The 19844-nt window shown below is 37.1% G+C and overlaps 1 protein-coding gene across 33 annotated transcripts in view; it reads left to right on the forward strand.

Annotated features, from left to right (window-relative positions):
• The window catches only part of tenm2a (teneurin transmembrane protein 2a), a 1361633-nt gene that overhangs the window by 1238000 nt on the left and 103789 nt on the right, over positions 1-19844 (forward strand). For all 33 annotated transcript variants that reach the window (XM_073921891.1, XM_073921909.1, XM_073921890.1 and 30 more), the window contains one exon: positions 10427-10665. In XM_073921891.1, the coding sequence (XP_073777992.1) occupies positions 10427-10665 (239 nt within the window). The remainder of the gene's footprint in view (positions 1-10426; positions 10666-19844) is intronic.

Raw genomic sequence — 19844 nt, forward strand, 5'->3', positions numbered from 1 at the left:
CTTCGGCTCGGTTCAAGGCAACAGTGCCTAGTGAGAGTATGCCCTTACTTTGACTTACCTTACCTTGTCTTCTTTTATCTGATGCTAAGCCCTCCAGGTGTCAGCATTGTTAATGCTTGTTAATGTGCATTCTGTCCATGCCAGATATGATGGTTTAACATCAACTTGGAGTAGTGTAATTAAAAGCAGAGGAGTTGCATTGGTGCCGTGACCCGGATGTGAAGAAAGTTGAGTATAACAAATCTACAACATTTAAAACCAGATGAGAACAAAGCAAGAGAAAATCATATGATGTATGATGAGATGAGACAAAATGAAGTGAACTAAAAAAAAGAGAAGAGACAAGATAAGGACAATGGAGATGGGAGAGCTATTTGCTATCACTGGAAGTGCTTCAAATTAAACAAGCTTAAAGCTTACACTTATATTTACTGTCATCAACTTGTAGTTTGACTTTCGAAAATGTACCCTGTGTACAGTAAATGGGACCTTTGCCTGGTTTTGTTTCATTCTATCAGGTCATTTGTTTGGCCATTGTCCAATCTTGTCATGTCTCATTTTATATCCTCCTCTCTCCTCTGCCTTTCTATCTTCATCTCTATGTCTCATCTCCTCTATCTCCCCATCTCACCTTTCCTCTACTTTACTTTCCACATTTCATCTTATCATGCCCAGTTCCTTGGTTTCACCACCCTTTCTCTTGTGCTTTATTCTGTGTGCTAATCTTATGTTGTTTCCTAACTTTAATTAATTTATTTATTTATTTTGGTTCATTTCTTCTTGTCTGCCATCCATAAATGTCATCTTCAGTCCATCATCATCAATCCTTTTTCCTCATCTTTCACTATTTCTCCTTCCAGCTCTTCCCATCTTGTCATCATCTAGTCCCAACTCCTTTCCTGTCTCTTGTCTTTAGGTGTTCCTCTTCATCTCATCTTGTCTCATTTAGATTCTTTTCTCCCTTTCTCATATCCAGTGTCCTTATATCATGTCTTCTGCTTCATTCAGTTCAACTGTGTTAGTCTAATCTCATCATATATCATATAATTATGGAGTTAACTTGTTAACAAAGGTTTGGCAGCGGAACCACACTTTACTTTGTCTCCTTAACCAATCACCTACTCCCTAAAAAGTTATTGAATGCAGACCAGCTCTCCAGCACTGTTCTTCTCATTCTCTCAAACCCACCCTCCCTCCTTCTATGTCCTTGCTTCCCATTAACAATCCTATAACCCTCTCTTTCCTCCTAGGTTGAATAGGGGGGGTCCAATCACTCCGCCAACATATTATAGAGACGGTACCCCTAATCTGAGTCTCTGGGCATCATCGTAGGATGCCCGATCAACCTACCTACCTGTTTACTGTTTATCCTCTTACATATCCTCTTCCCCTTCATCCCACTGTTTCCTTACCATCCCTTTCATACCTACAATAAAGTCAAGCTCAAAGTGTGGCGTGCTCCATGCTAGTGAATCTTCATTTTATGTCCTCATCTTGTTTCAACTCATCTCATTATTTCCCCTACTCTTGACTCCTATCTTCATTTATCTCCCCTTGTCTCATTTCTTGTCTCTTCATCTGGCCTCACCTTGTTTAGTCTCTTTTCAATTCTTTTCCTCTCCTCCCATTGTTATGTCTTTCTATCCTCCTCTCACTCCCTGCCTCTCAGAAAATAAGTCATGTTCCTCCCTCATATCATTATGTCTCTGGTTTCTCAGTCCCTGTGGACTTTGAAAAGTGCAAAACTGCCACTGTCTCTAGAATGTCCTCTGCTTAACCCCACCCTGTCAGCACTCCTTTTTTTGGGCTCAATCTGGCTGCTTTTTATTTCCTGTCCACCCCCTGGTCTGGCCTGGTCTCTCTTTCTCTGTTTCCCATCATCTCCATTGGCTTCAACTCTTCCCCCAGCTTCCCTCCCAAACAATGCTCAACATAAATCACTGTCAATTAAGCATGCCTTGTAAATCAAGCATTTTAATTTCATTCCACAATTAAGGCACTCCATCCGCATTCGGCTTCCCCTCACCATCCGGAGATGAAATGAGCTTTCAATAGAGATCCAGCCAATGGCTTTGAGTTACACTTCAACTGGAGCACACGCGCTTCCAAAATGACCTTAATTAATTTCCCTCCGTCACCCCTGTCAGCTGGCAAATTAGTGGCTGCAACCTTCTGCGTGGGTAAAAATGATTTGGCATTTAAGTGACTGACTTGACCTTGTGAGTCGCCTGACTTCAGACGATGGCGGAATGACACGGAGGCGGCCTAGAGAAAGCAGAGCTGTATTTTTAGCCGTGCACTTCTGCTGCCTTCCTGTCACTCTGCTGCTCATTGCAGGCCTGATTACTGCCTGCCTGTAACCTGCTAGCTTCCTTTTACAGTTTGTGCACGGTCGCACCTGACAGAAAGACGTGGAGGAAGGCGACGCAGGTTCAGATAAAGGCATGGAGCTGGAGGCGGAGGTGCCGCATGTGGCATCACACTATCAATTGGAGAAGCGAGAAGGAGGGAAAGAACGCTACTGAGCGAGTGCGAAAACCAAGAAATGCGAGATTCTACTTTTTTCTCCTGTTGACCGAGCCCACTGGTTCATGCACACAATTATTGGAGCCGCACACACTTTCGTGCACTACTGTGTGTGTTATGCATGCATGTGAGTCAGTGAGGCCTAAGGCAGTGTAGATGTCACCCTCAGCTGGGGAAAAAAAATGCTTTGTTATGTAAACTCACAGTGTGGAATCCTCTGTGTGGCCTATATGCATTATACGGCCGCATCATTATCATTTATTACCATTCATTACGTTTATCAACCTGCTCCCACTCTCACACTCTCTCCCTTAGTGGCTTGTGTGAAGGGCAGAGCTCTATCTTTTTCTTTGTATTTCTTTTGAAATTCATCTTCCCTATAGGGTTGTGATGAGATCTGCGAAGACGGGTATGGCGTCATGCCTTTTATTTATTTTTTTGATTTAAAAATTTAACAAATAAATCATTGGTAAGTCTTTAATTTCTGATACAAGTATTAGGGGTGTCAAAACTTCTTTTTTTTTATTACGTATTGATGGCATTTATTTCATATGCGCTATATTGCGGTAGCTTACAAGAGAGGCGAGTGTTAGCAATTAAAACACTCCAACTACTTACAGAGAAACTGTGCACATTTTCACATTTTTGTTGGACAGTCTTTCACTGACAATGAAGTTACAGCAGAAGCCCTGTTTCACTGTAATGAAGAAACTGAAAGTAAACTCCACTCCGCTTTGATCGTCACTGCCGTTTATCAGTGTTACTCATCTGTGAGCAGCACCAGAGCATTACAGCCAATCGCAACCCTTTCTGTTGAAGGCGTGACCTATCATAGGGGTGTAAGAACTCGCTAGACAACGCTCAGAAAGCAAGCGGGATTATTATATTTGTTTATTTGCTATAAATTCCTATGTTGTTCTGTGCACGTACTTGATTTTTTAAAGGTACAGTTCATATTTCTGACTGTTTGTTTTAAAGGATAAAATTGTATTCACTGGAAATTATCTACAAGTACTCTACAGTAACACTTATTTATGTCTTTAAGTAGTTAATACATTGACCAACTGGCAAAAGTATCTGTAAAACTAAAATTGAAGTAAGTTTAAATTAAATTAAATTAAATTAAAGTAAAGTAAAGTAAAGTAAAGTAAAGTAAACTAAACTAAACTAAACTAAACTAAACTAAATTTAATTTAATTTAATTTAATTTAATTTAATTTAATTTAATTTAATTTAATTTAATTTAATTCATCGTTATTTCTATAGCACTTTTACAATTGTTAAAGCACCTTAACATTGAAGTTATAGTAGATTGAAACTGTGTCATTTTTCAGAGTTAAAGTTCAGTTTAGATCATTTCTACATGAATTAATTTTCACTGTTGAAAGTCCAAACACTGAAGAGCAAATCCATCGATGCGCAGCTCAACAGGTTCCAAAACCAAGCCTACCGATGGCAACTGCGGCGAGGAAAAAACTTCACCAATTGATGAAAGTGAAGGTAAAAACACTTGCATCATCTCCCTTTCACGTGCATCAGTTTGGTAGTATCTAGCCATGTTCTCCTGTTTATATGAACAGCATGTAACAGAGCAGATGCAGGTGCACCATAAGTCAGGGTTTAAAAAGCCAACACTGATGGGTTAGTTAGGCACTGACCCCAGTAGTCCCAACAGGCCAGATTCCAGGGTGGTTCAGTCTGTCCATTCATGGGTGAGTGTGGGATGATAGGGGGATGTATGGGGGTAGGCCGATAAGAGTTGAGGGTAATGGAAGGGCTGGAGCACGACGGAACAAAAATCAGCTCTGGAAATGGAATCCTCCGCTGGAACGTGTCCAGAGATATTGGAAGGCATCTTGTGGAAAGAGGCTATTAAAGATCACAGGAGTGAGCAGCCTGTGGCCGTTTGCCTCGTAGGCTAGTGGTATGAGGGACGAATGTGTCTGAAGGGCAGGGTGTGAGGGTCAGTGCAAAGACAAACCTCATGACCACAGAAAACACCTGGTCTGTTAGTTTTGCACTTACACATTATGCCTCTTTTCAAATAAGATGTCAAATAAATCTTTATTGTTTTCAGAATATGTTTGAAATTTCAGCTCAAAATGCCTCACAGATATTGAATTATGGCTTGTCAACTTTGCCCCTATTTGCCCCTCATCCACAAATGTCATCTCATTACATCATCAGCCCCCTTTCCTCATCTTGTTTTACTTTCTATCACGCCGCTTCTTCCCATATTGTCATAGTCTAGACACAACTCTTCTCATCTCTCGTGTCTTTAGGTGTTCTTGTTTCTCTTCATCTCATCTTGTCTGGTTTACCTTTTTTTTCTCACTTTTGGTCCATCACAGATAATGTATTATGGCTTGTCAACTTTGCCTCTATTTTGTTCTGAGGAAAAACTTTTGAACCCAAATGCTTTCCAGATAAGGGTGGAGTCTTTTCATGCTATTCTGACAGAAACAACAAAAACAAGTAAATCTCATGCAACAAAACTGTCGTAAATGACCCGTAGTAGAGTAAAGCCTGTTTAAACCACAGTCTGACAATGACCAAAGGAAGATGTTGCAATGTATAGTCTGCACCAGGATGTTTCTGAATGGTTAGTGGACAAATGTATGTAGTTATTATGTGGATTAAAGTTGATTCAACCCATCAACTAGACTCTAACTGCTTTGGTTCAATATGCTGGCATTTGAAAATAAACTAGTAGTGTAATTTTAATATATTCACCAAAGAAAATGTAAAAATCTGACTATACAGTGCATAATAAATATGAATCATCATAATCATCTCTGAATACATTCAAATGCAATGGTTACATTGTCAAAATATGAACTTACATACTGCTTTCTGGGTATGAAGTTGCATCACAAAGTACATTAGAAACACAAAGTACATTAGAAACAGTGTTGAACTAACCCTAATAGTTAAAGAAGTCAGACATGGGTGAAAACATGCAGAATAAGGGGCAATAATATATGATAAAATCCCCTTTGTAAATCAAAATCATGTATAGCAGAAAAAAATACTTAATAAAACAACCATAATGGGTTATCTTTTTTCAGGGTTTCAGGTTTAGTAGGTGCACCAGGGACCAGATTATAACACTTAAACATGAGAAGAGTAAGATCTGTGTGATATGCCACCTTAAATAGAGAACAAGACCTGATAAAGCAAGACAAACCGCACAATCATAACAGTAATATGATCACAGTTATTCATTTTTCAGCTCTTTACATCTCTGTTTAAAATGGCATCCATGCTGCTGGCACAAGCAGGCTTTGCAGGGCAGGAAACAGCAGCATAGGGCTCAGAGCAGTAATTAACTGCTAAATTATTTAAGTACAATGCTAAATTGTACAAGTTTCATCAATAATCTATTGTAGCATTAAGGCTATGTTAGTAAGTATCACCGCTAATGAGAGCAGCACAGAGAGAGACACCAGAGTACACCAGCCTGATAGCAGAGTAACCGTTCTGACAGTCGTTTTGCGAGTGATGTCATTTCTTAAAGGAGAAAAGCGCCTTTTTCAGGGTGTAGTTAAAAATATGTAGTTTTGTATAAAGAGTTATTATACTATTTCAGAATACAAGTAATATTGCATAAAACATGAACATACACTCACTGGCCACTTTATTAGGTACAACTGCTTGTTGACGCAAATTTCTAATCTGCCAATCACATGGCAGTAACTCAATGCATTTAGGCATGTAGACATGGTCAAGACAATCTTCTGCAGTTCAAACTGAGCATCAGAAAAGTGAAGAAAGGAGATTTAAGTGACTTTGAACGTGGTATGGTTGTTGATGCCAGAAGCGCTGATATGAGTATTTCAGAAATTGCTGATCTACTGGAATTTTCACGCACAATCATCTCAAGGGTTTACAGAAAATAGTCTGAAAAAGAGAAAATATTCAGAGAGTGGCAGTTCTGTGGGTGCAAATGCCTTGTTGATGCCAGAGGAGAATGGCTGGATTGAGCTGATAGAAAGGCAACAGTAACTCAAATAACCAAATCGTTATAATCGAGGTATGCGGACAAGCATCTATGAATGCACAACACGTCCAACCTTAAGGCCGATGGGCAGCAATAGCAGAAGACCACATTGGGTGCCACTCCTGTCAGCTAAGAACAGGAAACGGAGGCTACAACACAGACTCACCAAAATTGAACAATAGAATATAAAAAAAAACGTTGCCTGGTTTCAGACGTTGGGTCAGAATTTGGCATCAACAACATGAAAGCATGGATCCATCCTGCCTTGCATCAACAGTTCAGGCTGGTGGTTTTGGTGTAAAGGTGTGGGGATATCTTTTTGGCACACTTTGGGCCCATTAGTACCAATTGCGCATTGTGTCAGCACCACAGCCTACTTGAGTATCGTTGCTGACCTGACAACACGCCATGTTATGAAGCGCGAATCATCTCAGACTAGTTGCTTGAACATCACAATGAGTTCACTGTACTCAAATGGCCTCCATAATCACCAGAACTCAATCCAATAGAGCACTTTTGTGATGTGGTGGAACGAAGATCAGCATGGTGAATGTGCTGCCGACTGCAGCCGACTAATCTGCAGCAACTGCATGATGCTATCCTGTCAATATGGACCAAAATCTCTGAGGAATATTTCCAGTATCTTATTGAATCTATGCCACAAAGGTTTAAGGCAGTTCTGAAGGCAAAATAGGATTCAACCCGGTACTAGCAAAGTGTACCTAATAAAGTAACCGGTGAGTGAAAATTGTTTAATGTTTAATCTAGAGAATGCAATAGAAATGTTTTAACTTATACTAAACTTATTTCTAAAGTATACTCAATAATCAAACCCACCGCTAATAAATCCAGTGAATGCCCTGTAATAGTATACTTCTTCCAGTTCCAAATGATCTGATTTTGCATCCACTTTCAATGCAAGATTAGTTGTTAATCCAAACAATAGTTGAAGCACTTATGTTTAGCACAGCAATGTCATACAGGAAGCTAGTCAGGGGTAAAAGTGATTCGTGAGGCGTTTGTTAGATCTTTCAGAATTGCACACCATAGTGAAAAACATTCGGTGGAATCCTGCCAGGCTGTTGTTACATGTCTCTGCGGTCTATCAGCCACATTTATGATGTTTTTTGGAAGCTTAGCGCTGATTATCAAGGAGCATGTTCTGTCTCTCGGCAGTCTCAGCGCTGAGGCTGGATATTAACAAATCACGTCCTGTTTGTCTGCACCGAGAGCCCGTTTATGAGGCTGTAATGATTAATCTCGCCATGAAGTACACAGCAATATCCTCCTGTCTATATTTTTTCTTTTCATCAGCTCGACGGAAATGACCCTGCGAAAGAGAACCGAGCCACTGCGTGTGTCTGTACACTTTGTGTTTGTTGTACCTGAAAGGAGTGGAGGCTGTTGAATTATTGAGTGACTTTGTTGTGTAAGTGTCCCTCGGTGGGCCGGGACGGGCCTGCGGTGCCATGTGTTCGTGTGCCATATGTCCACTGCTCCACACTGAGGCGCTGCATACACTGTCCTTCACCCCAACAAGCACCTGCGACGCTCAGCAGTCAACGCACATATGTACCTTGGAGATTGAAGCTAAGGTGGTTTAATACCAACAACGACTTGACCTTCCGTGTTTGCCTGAAATACTAAGCGTTTGGCCTGTGCAATATATCATTCATAATAGTCGCAATGCAGGATGTGCACTGTCGAGTAGGGCTCATGGATAATAATAGAGTGAATGTTCTGAATTTGCACATTGTTTTAATGCTTGTTGCTAATATGTGTGACCATTTTAGGTGCTTGAACATTTGATTAATCTTATTTATATAACAGCGGTGATGGTAATTGTCTGATTCTGATTGGCTGCTAAACATTCTAAGGTGTGCAAACAGTTCCATAGAACAGCAGAGCTAAAGAGGTTTTCAAGCAAATCTTGATGCATTTTCGTTCCATATCACTACACTGAATGAATTCGCTGTCAAAAATCCAAACAAAACAATTCAATTCATTTCATTTCAATTCTGATTTATTTGTATAGGGCTTTTACAATGTAGTGCCAAAGCAGCTTCACATACTGTAAATAGTCATGGTAATTGGAACAGAGTAGTTCAGTTTTTAGTATTTAAGTTCAGTTCAGTTTAGCTCAGATCAGTGTGGTTTAAACAATAGGCGTTCATTGAGAAATGAAAGAAAATAGTCCTACATACAGGAGAAGTCTTGAAATACAGCATCTTTGCTTGGGTGTACATCATTTTTCAAATTTATCTGTGCTTATCATAAACTGTTTCTTACCTAATTAATATGAAAGACTTTGCAGTGTGGTTTTTACATTTTACTATTTTTATTTCTGTCCCTGAATCTCCAGAAAAGCATAAAGAATTGTTTTTTTTTCCCACTTGCATCATTATTCTGTTGTGGCAGCATGGTGGCTCAGTGGTTAGCACTCTTGCCTTACAACAAGAAGGTCGCTGGTTTAAGTCCTGGCCTGGCCAGTTGTCATTTTAGTGAGGAGTTTGCATGTTCTCCCCATGTTCGCATAGGTTTCCTCTGAGTGCTCCGGCTTCCCCAAAAGTCCAAAGACATGCAGTATTAGTGAACTGGATAAACTAAATTGGCTGGAGAGTATGAGTGTGTATGTGAATGAGAGAGTGTATGGGTGTTTCCTAGTACTGGGTTGCAGCTAAAAGGGCATCCGCTGAGTAAAACATATGATGGAATAGTTGGCAGTTTATTTCAATGTGGAAGGATGGATGAAGAAGGAATGAATGAATGAATGATTATTTTGTTGTACATGCAATTTGTGTATTGAGTGTATCTACATGTGGTTTGTCAAGCCCACTCACCTGTTTGAAGCACACTTGATAAATGTACAATGTTTTTGTGTGCGCGTGTGTGTGTGTGTGTGTGCGTGTGTGTGTGTGTGTGTGTGCGTGTGTGTGTGTGTGTGTGTGTGTGTGTGTGTGTGTGTGTGTGTGTGTGTGTGCGTGCGTGTGTGTTCGCGTGCGTCTGTGTGAGAATTGAACAACGAAAAGACCATTAAGAAATTATAAATGTGCGACATCAGTCACTCAAAGATAAATTTAAGAGTTATAGATGGATCACTGAACCATATAGAAGTACACTGCAGGATTCAATTTTCAGAGACTCGCAACAGGATATCCTGGCTGCAGGATCGCAAAGATCTGACTAAACCTTTCCCTCATATACCCAAATCAGAACAAACAACAATGCATTTACAGAATTTTCTCTAGAGAAGAAGGTCATGTGAAGACCATCTGACCAAGAGATCATAAACCACAACTGACTTTAGGGAACAACCTAGATCAACAGAAGAGAATTCTCTTTAAACAAGTGACTACTGTGCAATCGATACCACTTTACCAATCACACGGAGACATTTAAAATGATATCAAAACATTAAAGGGACAAATTAAGTCATATAAAGTACAAACTGTATGAACTATCAGTGACCTGAGCTTCACTAGAGGAGGTGAAGGAGAAGAGATAGATGGGGGTGGGCTCAGGAAGGGTGATTGGGGGACAACTGAGAAAAAAAAAAGTCTCACTCTAAGGGTTTCTTTCCAGATTTAGAATGTTCATGGTTTTATCGCATGACATCTATTTTAAAGAATTCCTAGAGAAAGAGGGTGAGACCAAAGTGTCTATACATTCTGAATTTCAGCTCCATGAGGAAATCAGTAGATTAAAAGGACCTTTATGCAGATGCACTCCCCTACTGAATCACCCCAATCATTCTAAAATAATGAATTCTTTCCAGTAAAGTCATCTTCTCAAATAGTTTTCATGTCAAAATATACAGTACGCCACAGAAAAACAAAATATCGTAATGATAATATTGTGCAATCTTACTTAAAAAAATTTATTTATCTTTTTTTTCTGCAGGCATTTCCTGTTTAAGACGTCTTCAGGGACAACGCCACTCTTTAGCAGCTCATCTCCGGGTTACCCATTGACGTCCGGGACAGTATATTCACCACCTCCACGGCTCCTACCCAGAAACACCTTCTCCAGAAGCGCCTTCAAGCTGAAGAAGCCGTCCAAGTACTGCAGCTGGAAATGTGCAGCCCTGTCGGCGATCGCTGCTGCCACCCTGCTGGCCATTCTGCTGTCCTACTTTATCGGTAAGTAGTCGCAATTTCCTAATTTTGTTCATGTCTAATGAGCGTTTGAGTATTGACTGCGATGCACCATCTTACATCTGGAACGTCTATATTGTTTGAAAGATTCATTTAGCTATTATAACCAGTGTTGGGGGTAACGCATTATAAGTAATGTGCGTTACGTAATAATATTACTTTTTTAAAGAAACGAGTAAAGTAGCGCATTACTTTAAAAAAATTAAATTAAAAAAAGTCATATTAGTTACTTAAAAAAAGAAATGTAATGCAAGTTACTTTTTACTTTGCTTAATTTGGTTTACAAAAATATATTGCTGAATAAAAAAAAATTCTTATGTTTAATCACACACTCAATGAGAGAGCGTGCTGCGAGGGAATACACAGCTCACACTCATCATCATCATCCGGTCTGTTTTTCACAGCCGATAAGTAGGTGTACTGTTCTACTAACTGAATAGTTCAGGATATTGGTTATTTCGAGTCAGTGGGGGTATTCGATAGGTTAAAAAGTAAGTAATTAAGTACTCACTGAAGACGCAAACCGTTTCACGATAACTCAGTTCAATTTAATGAACTGGTTCGACTTGTTCACTTAGAAGATCCAGTTAAAACAAACGATTCATTCGAGATTTACATTTTTGCAATGGATTCTTGTTATTTTGAACTTATTGAAGCAAAGAAATGGATAGTCATTAAGTGTGAATAAAGCAGTGTGTCCATCCAACGAGTCAAAGAGAACAAAATTGTCACTCCCTGATTAACTAGCGCTAATTATCAACTGTAAAAATATAATTTGCTGAGGTAGGAGAAGCTGCGTAAATCTTTTCTTTATTTAATAAATGACTTAGACCTCAGAAGACGGTGCCGACACGCAGTGAACGCGTGGTGGCGTTTGAAGGTGTGAGACGCAGAACAAAATCACATGACTTTTTTTAATGCGCATATTAATATTTGTTCGATAAAAGCATTTCCATCGCAGTTTTCGTGCATCTTTTCACATCGAATAAAAAGTTTATCCTACTAAGTTATGCGCATAGGTTTCCATCAACTGATTTGTATGCTTAGTCTAAATGAGCATAAAAATAGGTTGATGGAAACGTAGCTACTGTGACTATGATTTTTTTTTTTTCTTTTGTGAAGCAATTTTTAATTTTGTTAAGGCCAAGTGAAGCAATTTGTTCAGTGTATAAAGATTAAAGATTTTATTTTGATTTGGGAAATTTTTATTATCTTACTGTGCATTTTGTTATTAAACATTTTAAAGATTTAAAATCTCTTTTTGTCTTAATATAAATTATTTCATATTAGTACTCTTGGGCTTTATTGCAATCTTTATCTCAATGGACAGTGAATTTATTTAACTAATAACACAAAACATACAAAAGTAGCAAACACATTACTTTACATGTTTTCATTAATCTGTGTTTACAGCATGTATAGCTCTGGGCTCAGAAAGTTCTCAAAATATAATTGCATCCTACATTTTTTAAATGAAGAAAATGAAGGTGTAGGTTATATACCGTAGGTGCATGTGAAATGCAGCGCTTCTCTATTCAGTTCTGAAAGAGATCAAACCTCAGCCAGGTAAGGAAAAGTAACTTAAAAGAAACTCAAAAGTAATATAACACTTTCCATAAAAAAGTAACTAAGGAGTAACTTAACATTGTAATGCACAAATTTCAAAAGTAACTTTCCCCAACACTGATTATAACACTATTTTGGGTTTGAGTAAAACATGATGTTTGTTTTATTCTATTTGTTTTTATTTTGGACTTCTGACGGCAGTCTTTGATAATAAATTGCAATTATTATTAGAGCTATTTTTCAGCATGAAGCAACAAAAAGGCTATTATCTTTTTTGAAATGCTTTTGTTAAGTCACAGACAACGCAATAACTTAAGAATTGAAAAGTGCTTCACTGCTTTTCTTTCTGCTATCCTACTCAATCTTTAAAATATCATGATTTTTTTCTATTTCCTTCATATATTTTCAGATATTTAAGTATTGACTGTAATGTACCATCTTCCATCTGTAACGTCTTGTATCAGCACTTTTTCTCATCATTCGAGAGACTCATTTAGGCATTATAATGAACACTTATATCTGCACAAACAGTGATTCAGTGATAGCAATAAGCAGATAATTTAATTCCACATAGAGATTAAGTAGGCTATTCATCATTCGATTGCGTGTGTGTGTGTGTGTGTGTGTGTGTGTGTGTGTGTGTGTGTACTGTATGTGTGCGCATATTTTATCCAGATGCTGCTCATTATAGAATTTGCCTGAGGAGAAATGTAGAAATGTTACCTAACTCATACCGGGTGATCTGTGACTAGAACTCACCAGTTACATTGTTAAGATCTGAATTATTCAAAGCAATGTTTCGCCTTGTGGTTTGTGCATCTAAGCTGCCCAGCTGGCTTTAACGGGGTATTTCTTGGAAGGTACTCTGGTTTCTATGGACAATCATTTCTGACATGTGGTAAAAAAAGAAAGAATGTAGCTTTACCTATAATTTATCATAAAAAAAAGGATTTTAATGCATTAATTATGCCTTGTAATGCACAGTATAATGCATTGTAGTATGATCTTATACATTAATTATAACCACTGTTCATCATATATTATATTTATATATTTATTTTTACACATTTAATTTATAATAGATTAAAACACATGACAAATAGATGTTATCTTTGCTACAATTATTTTAAGATATAATGTATTATGATGTGCATTATGAATACATGTATAATGTATTAAACATAAACACTTCCAGTGTTACCATTGATATCATGAGCCAGATATGTGATGTAATGTTTTTTTAAATGTGAAACTGTGCTTATTAAGGGGAAAAGGCTGCACTTAAAATAGAACCTAAAATGTTGTATTTGCCTATATTTCAATTGAAGTTCTTAGTTAGTTAGTTAGTTAGTCAGTCAGTTAGTTAGTTAGTTAGTTAGTTAGTTAGTTGGTTAGTTAGTTAGTTAGTTAGTTAGTTAGTTAGTTAGTTAGTTAGTTAGTTAGTTAGTTAGTTAGTTAGTTAGTTAGTTAGTTAGTTAGTTAGTTAGTTCGTTAGTATTTATTTTTTTTTATTTGAGTTATTTTATTCCCTCAATTGAGCTAGAGCTGATTGTATTATTCCACTTCGAAAAACATCTTTGAAAAACAGCTTGTTTTTCGTTTAAAGCATCACATCAGTGGAATATGATACCTGTTAAAGAATGTGAAATGGCTTCTTATTAATCAACAATGTAAATACTAGGCAATATTTTTAATGTTGTTGTTTTTGTTGTTGTGGTTGTTTTATGTTGTTATTTGAGTATTATTTTTAGTTTTAATTTACATAGATTTTTTTATTGGTATGGCCTTTAACATCTGGCAAAGGGACAACCAATGAAAAGTCTTTGGGCTAACTTGGTGACATTTACGTTCTTGGTGAACGTTGATTAATGTACACTGTCCTTTGTTGTGAAAAATAAATTAACTTAAATAAACACTTAAAGCTTATTATGGGCAGATAATAAAATTAACTATGAGTCAAGGAGCATATATATATATATATATATATATATATATATATATATATATATATATATATATATATATATAAATATAAAGTATATATATTTTCAATTATGTTCTGATATAAAAATAAAGTCTCATGGGTTTGAAATGGCAATTTCCAGTAAACTTTCAAGAAATGATTGCTTAAAGTCAAACCAATCTTTGCAAAGTGGAGTGAGTGAAATTCACCTCAGATGGTAATCATTATTAAAAGGTGTTTCACTCAAATATCAAAATTTACTAATAATTTAGTGCTTCAGTAGAATAGTAAAGGTTTTTTTTTTTTTTGGAGTATGAATTTAGTTTATTATCATTATTATTATTATTATTATTATTATTATTATTATTATTATTATTATTATTATTATTATTGACAATTATCAAGACCTACAATTTCAGCTAAAGAGTATTGTTTTACTTTAGAAAAAGTCAAAACAATTTAAAGCTTGGATGGCCTTGGTGATATTTATTTATTTATTTATTTATTTATTTATTTATTTATTTATTTATTTAATAGGTCATTAGCTCATTGGTCAAGTAAACAAAATGTATTCATGAATAATTATGTCAGCCTATTTACAACATCCTCATTTACTCCATGAATATTCATGTCAACTTAAAGCCACAGTCAGCATCTGATAGTGGAGGACACTTTAAATGCAGGGCGCCGCTGTGAGTCTTTAACCCCACACTGTGCTTGTGAAGGACACGCTTGAGGGTGTTATCAATTTCAATAAGGATTCTCTGGTTTCTTGTTTTGTGAGTGTATGCGAACGTCAGTTATTGGGTAATGGAGAAGCGGTGGCCTTCCCCTCACACCTCTAGGAGCATCATAAGGACCCCCAATGGAGAGCCGAAATGAGTCTTCGCTCTTCACAGTAGATGACTTTAATAGTGAGGGTGTGAACAGCATGAGAAAATGAGAAAAAAAGTACGCTCTCAATGAACATCAGAGAGTGAGACAGGGATAGAGACACAAAGCCACACAAACAGTCAAAAGCAGACACAAAAGCTTTCTGTGTCCTCTATTAGAAGCACACCTGAGCTGGAGAGTTTTGCTCTGGAATAAAAGTGCAAAGCATAAAGGGTTTGTCTGTTTTTTGGGCACTATCATACACCTGGCACGAAAAGGCTCAAGACGTGTTTGATGTGATTTGTTGCTATTTTTACACCAGCACAACCCTAATTTTCATGTTTTGCGCCAAGTTGTTTAAACAGCAAATCCATTTGGACCACTTTGTGGACTCCTGGGTGTGACTGTCTCTGAAGGACATGTGTTAAGGCGCATTGTTGGTGCGTAGCTTTTTTTAGAAACTGAAATAGATTGTGCCACTGACCAACTAAAAGCTGGTCTAAAGTCCAGTGCAGTGCACATTATTTATGCACGTACACATTGCTTAGTACACACGGGATGTACAGCAATACACAAATACCTTTACATATATAAAAAAAAGAATTAAATAAAAAACCCTACCTCAATGCCTCATCTCAGGGGGCTTTTTCAGTGTATTCATGAGAATTTGCTTTTGTATAATATTTTTATTGTTTGCAGTATTATTTGTTATATGAATATTTATGTTTGTTTTCATAAAATCAAGTTTAGATTTGTCCACATGTCAGGTTTTGGAGATGTATGCATCAACATATGGGCCATAGGAATAGGTTGTGTGTTTGGATAAAACCCTGTTGTTTGACCACACTTCGTTATTATTGCTCATTTATTAGCTTGCTGGAAATTAGAACTGAATTTAGAAATAGTTTTGAAACAAATCTTTGCGCTTAACGAACTAAATTAAATATGTAGGCTAATGGATGTCTTCAGTTGAGTGCCCTGTTTCCTCATCCACGAAAGTAATGGAGTAAAGAGTAAAGTAAAATAAAGAGAAAGTAAAGGGGCTGAGTGCAGAATGCTCATTCTTTATCTTTGCGATGCAGGTCTGTTTAACGTTTTTCCCTCTAGTGAAGTATTCAGTTAATCTATCTTCAAAGCCTGCCATGTAAGTAGCTAATGTGCCATGCCGCGACACAACTGACTCTTAAATGGGAGATAAGACTCTGATTGGTTTAATGCACATTATGCTCAAAACACACCCATAACTTATTAAGAGAATAAGCACAAACCTGTTAGAACATGCGGCAGGGTAAAAAAATGTATTTTTTCATCCTTAAAATAACAAAAATGGATTTAGACATGCCCTTAATGCTTTATTTGTGCCATGCGCTTTAAACTGTGTGCCTTGATGGTTAAAGGCCTTTTTTTTTATTTATTTATTTTTTTTTTTTATTTACCAAAGTACCAAAGCCAAAACTGGAACTAATTTAACAAAATAACCCTAGTGCACTTATTATTACCCCCCTAAAGAACAGTTGGTATTTATAACAATATTTTTGGAATATATAACAATAATAAAAAAAAAGATTTATTTAAAAATAACGAGAATAATAAAAAAATATTGTATAGCTTAAATTAAATATATATATATATATATATATATATATATATATATATATATATATATATATATATACAGTATATATATATATATATATATATATATATATATATATATATATATATATATATATTTATATATATATATATATATATATATTTTTTTTTTTTTAAATAAAAAAATATATATATAAATATATATATCCTCATTGAATTTAAATGTATCATCATTATATTGCTTAAAACGTTGACCACACTTCTATTTTAATGATTATAACTGTTTAATAAAACTTTTTTGCAGCAGTGCACCAAAATATGTTAATATGCTGTTTCCATTCACTTATAAATGAATTATAAATTATATTAAATTTTTTTAAGTGCATGTACTTATTTATCATTTATTTTGTGCAATGTACTGCATTTATGGATATACATTAATAATAATACAATATAAACACACACACACAAACACAGACACACACACATAATTCTGACAACATTTCTACAGCCAGGCGCTCACAAACGAATCAGTCACAAGGATGCTCTCAATAAACATCAGAGAGAAAGAGAGACAAGGATAAAGACACAAAGCCACGCAGACAGACAAAAGCGGGCACAGAGGAAGAGGTTGGCTTTCTGTGGCCTCTATTAGAAGCACACCTGGGCTGGAGAGTTTTGCTCTGGCAGGATGCCTCGGTCCCCTCTGTGTCTCTATTTAAAAGCCCCAAGCAAGGGGCAGATGTGTCACACGGACCCACGCTGGCCCCGTTCTCTCCCGGGATGCTGCTCAACAGATGGGGCAGTCAGCAAGTGCAGGAGTCAGCACAAACGCCCTTGTTCTCCCTGCCTGCGTGGCTATACGTGTATTCAACTACCCGTCTGCCTTTCCCATGTCCTTCAGTGCTCCACGCTCTTTTGTGCTGTCTGAAAAACTGAGCTCGCTCGTCCAGACCCAGAGAGAACTGCACAGATAGTGAATGATCGAACCCAGGGGAGGGATGATTCAGAATCTTTAGATGGATGGACCAATGGATGATTTAGAAAAATTGGATGGATGGATGGATGGATGGATGGATGGATGGATGGATGGATGGATGGATGGATGGATGGATGGATGGATTGGTGGGTAAGTGGGTGGGTAGATAGATAGATAGATAGATAGATAGATAGATAGATAGATAGATAGATAGATAGATAGATAGATAGATAGATAGATAGATAGATAGATAGATAGATAGATAGATAGATAGATAGATAGATAGATAAACGTGTTTGCAGGAACAGACTCGCATGTCAGAAACTTTGGGGAATTTTCAGGCTCATCAGATCACTGGTGGTCACTATGGGTGGTCCATGAGCATGATATCTGAGGCTGAAGTCTTTAAATACAGATTTAAGGCTCACTCATCCTAGTTTTAATCCCCCTCATCTTAAATCAAGTCTAATAAAATCATTCTAATTTCTAAGATTACTTACACAGTTACATGAGTAATTCATGTAATTCATGATGCATACACATGCCACATTATATTTGTTATGCGATGGATGCTGAAAATAGAGTTGTAGATGCAAATTTAGGCTTATTCAAGAGAGTTGTCAAACAAACAATGGTCAGAACAGGAGCAAACAGGCACATACATATTGGATTGTGAAATCCATAGCGTAGTCATTTACAGGTGAATGGTCAGTTCTGGTGGCAAGCAACATAAACAAACAGTAAAAGCAAGGGTCAAACTAGACAAGGCAAGGCAAGGAAGAGAATCAGCCCGAATGTGTGTGTTGTTTATATGTCCTTGAATCAGTCCATGAATAGCTTCAGCTGTGTTTGCAGTCAGTGAAAAACAGAAACAGGTGTGTGCAAGGTGCATGCTGGGAGTTGCAGTTCTTTAATGTGGTGTGTGTGTAGTTCTCCAGTGATCCGCAAGGATTAGATTGCTCGAGATTGTGACAGTATTAATAAAGAAACACATATGGTATTAATAAAGACAAAGAGAAGAACTTTCAAACTGTTTCTTACTTCTACATTATTGCTGGATAATTACGAAAACAATACAAGGACTCGCAAAAATGTAATTTATTTTCAAGAACTTTTAAACAGTTTAAACAGTTGGTTCAGTTTGAAATGTAAACAACATATACAGTATAAAGTATGTTGTCCCTTTATGATTTCAAATGTTAGTAGAGCATAATTCTAAGTTCAGAAATGTCACAAAAGGTTAAAGTGAATTTAATAGCGATTACTGTTGTTGAAGCATCAAAATAAAATGTTAACAGAAATAAATATATATTCTACTAATACGTTAATGCAGGGGTCACCACCATTGAATGTAAAACATATGGACGTAGTGGACATAATACTTCCGTATTAGCTTCACGAGGGAGAGCGGGATGTTGCTGCTTGGTCACCACACTCTGTCCTTGAGGGTTGGTGTCCTGCAGATTTTAGATCTGACCCTTATCAAACACCTGAACAAGCTTCTGTAGTCAAGGTCCTACTGTATACATGAAACTTCCAGGCAGGTGTGTTTAGGCAAGTCGGAGCTAAAGTACAGCAGCCAGGACCAAGGACTAAGTTTGGTGACCCCTATATGACTACTAGTTGACATAATTTACTTATAGTCAGCAAAATGTCTAAAAAGGACCATCAAAATGTTACGTTTTTTTATGGAATGCAAAGCAATAATACAGTGTAATTGTTTCTGAACACACATCAGATAGCATTAACCCCTACAACATCTGTGTATTGTCTAAAAAGTTGTCAAACTTTCGAAACAGTGGGAGGATTTGTGCAGCAAATGTGTATTTACTTTTCTAAACGAAATTCTAGCTGTTCTGTCAGCCGCATTAAGTGAATGGCGGTCATAACTGCCGGAGACTGGCCCAGCTTAAGCTCACTGACAGTGTTTATGGACATATTCACATTTGTTCCTGTGTGTGGTTGTGTGTGTTTGTGTATTAGTGCATCCCCACAAACAGATAAATATGCCACTGCAGCATTTTCCCCAACACAGACGTAGCTGTTAGTCCACTGAGAGCTGCCCAATCTCTCTGGGAATGGATGGAGCTCACAGGGGAGGCAAAGAACAAGTTATTTTTATTTCCTCATCTTTTACTGGAGGCCTGAAAGAATCATTTTTGCTTCATTCTCTTTGGGGATTGATAA

This window comes from Danio rerio, chromosome 14, assembly GCF_049306965.1.
Source record: "Danio rerio strain Tuebingen ecotype United States chromosome 14, GRCz12tu, whole genome shotgun sequence".
Taxonomy (NCBI): Eukaryota; Metazoa; Chordata; class Actinopteri; order Cypriniformes; family Danionidae; genus Danio; species Danio rerio.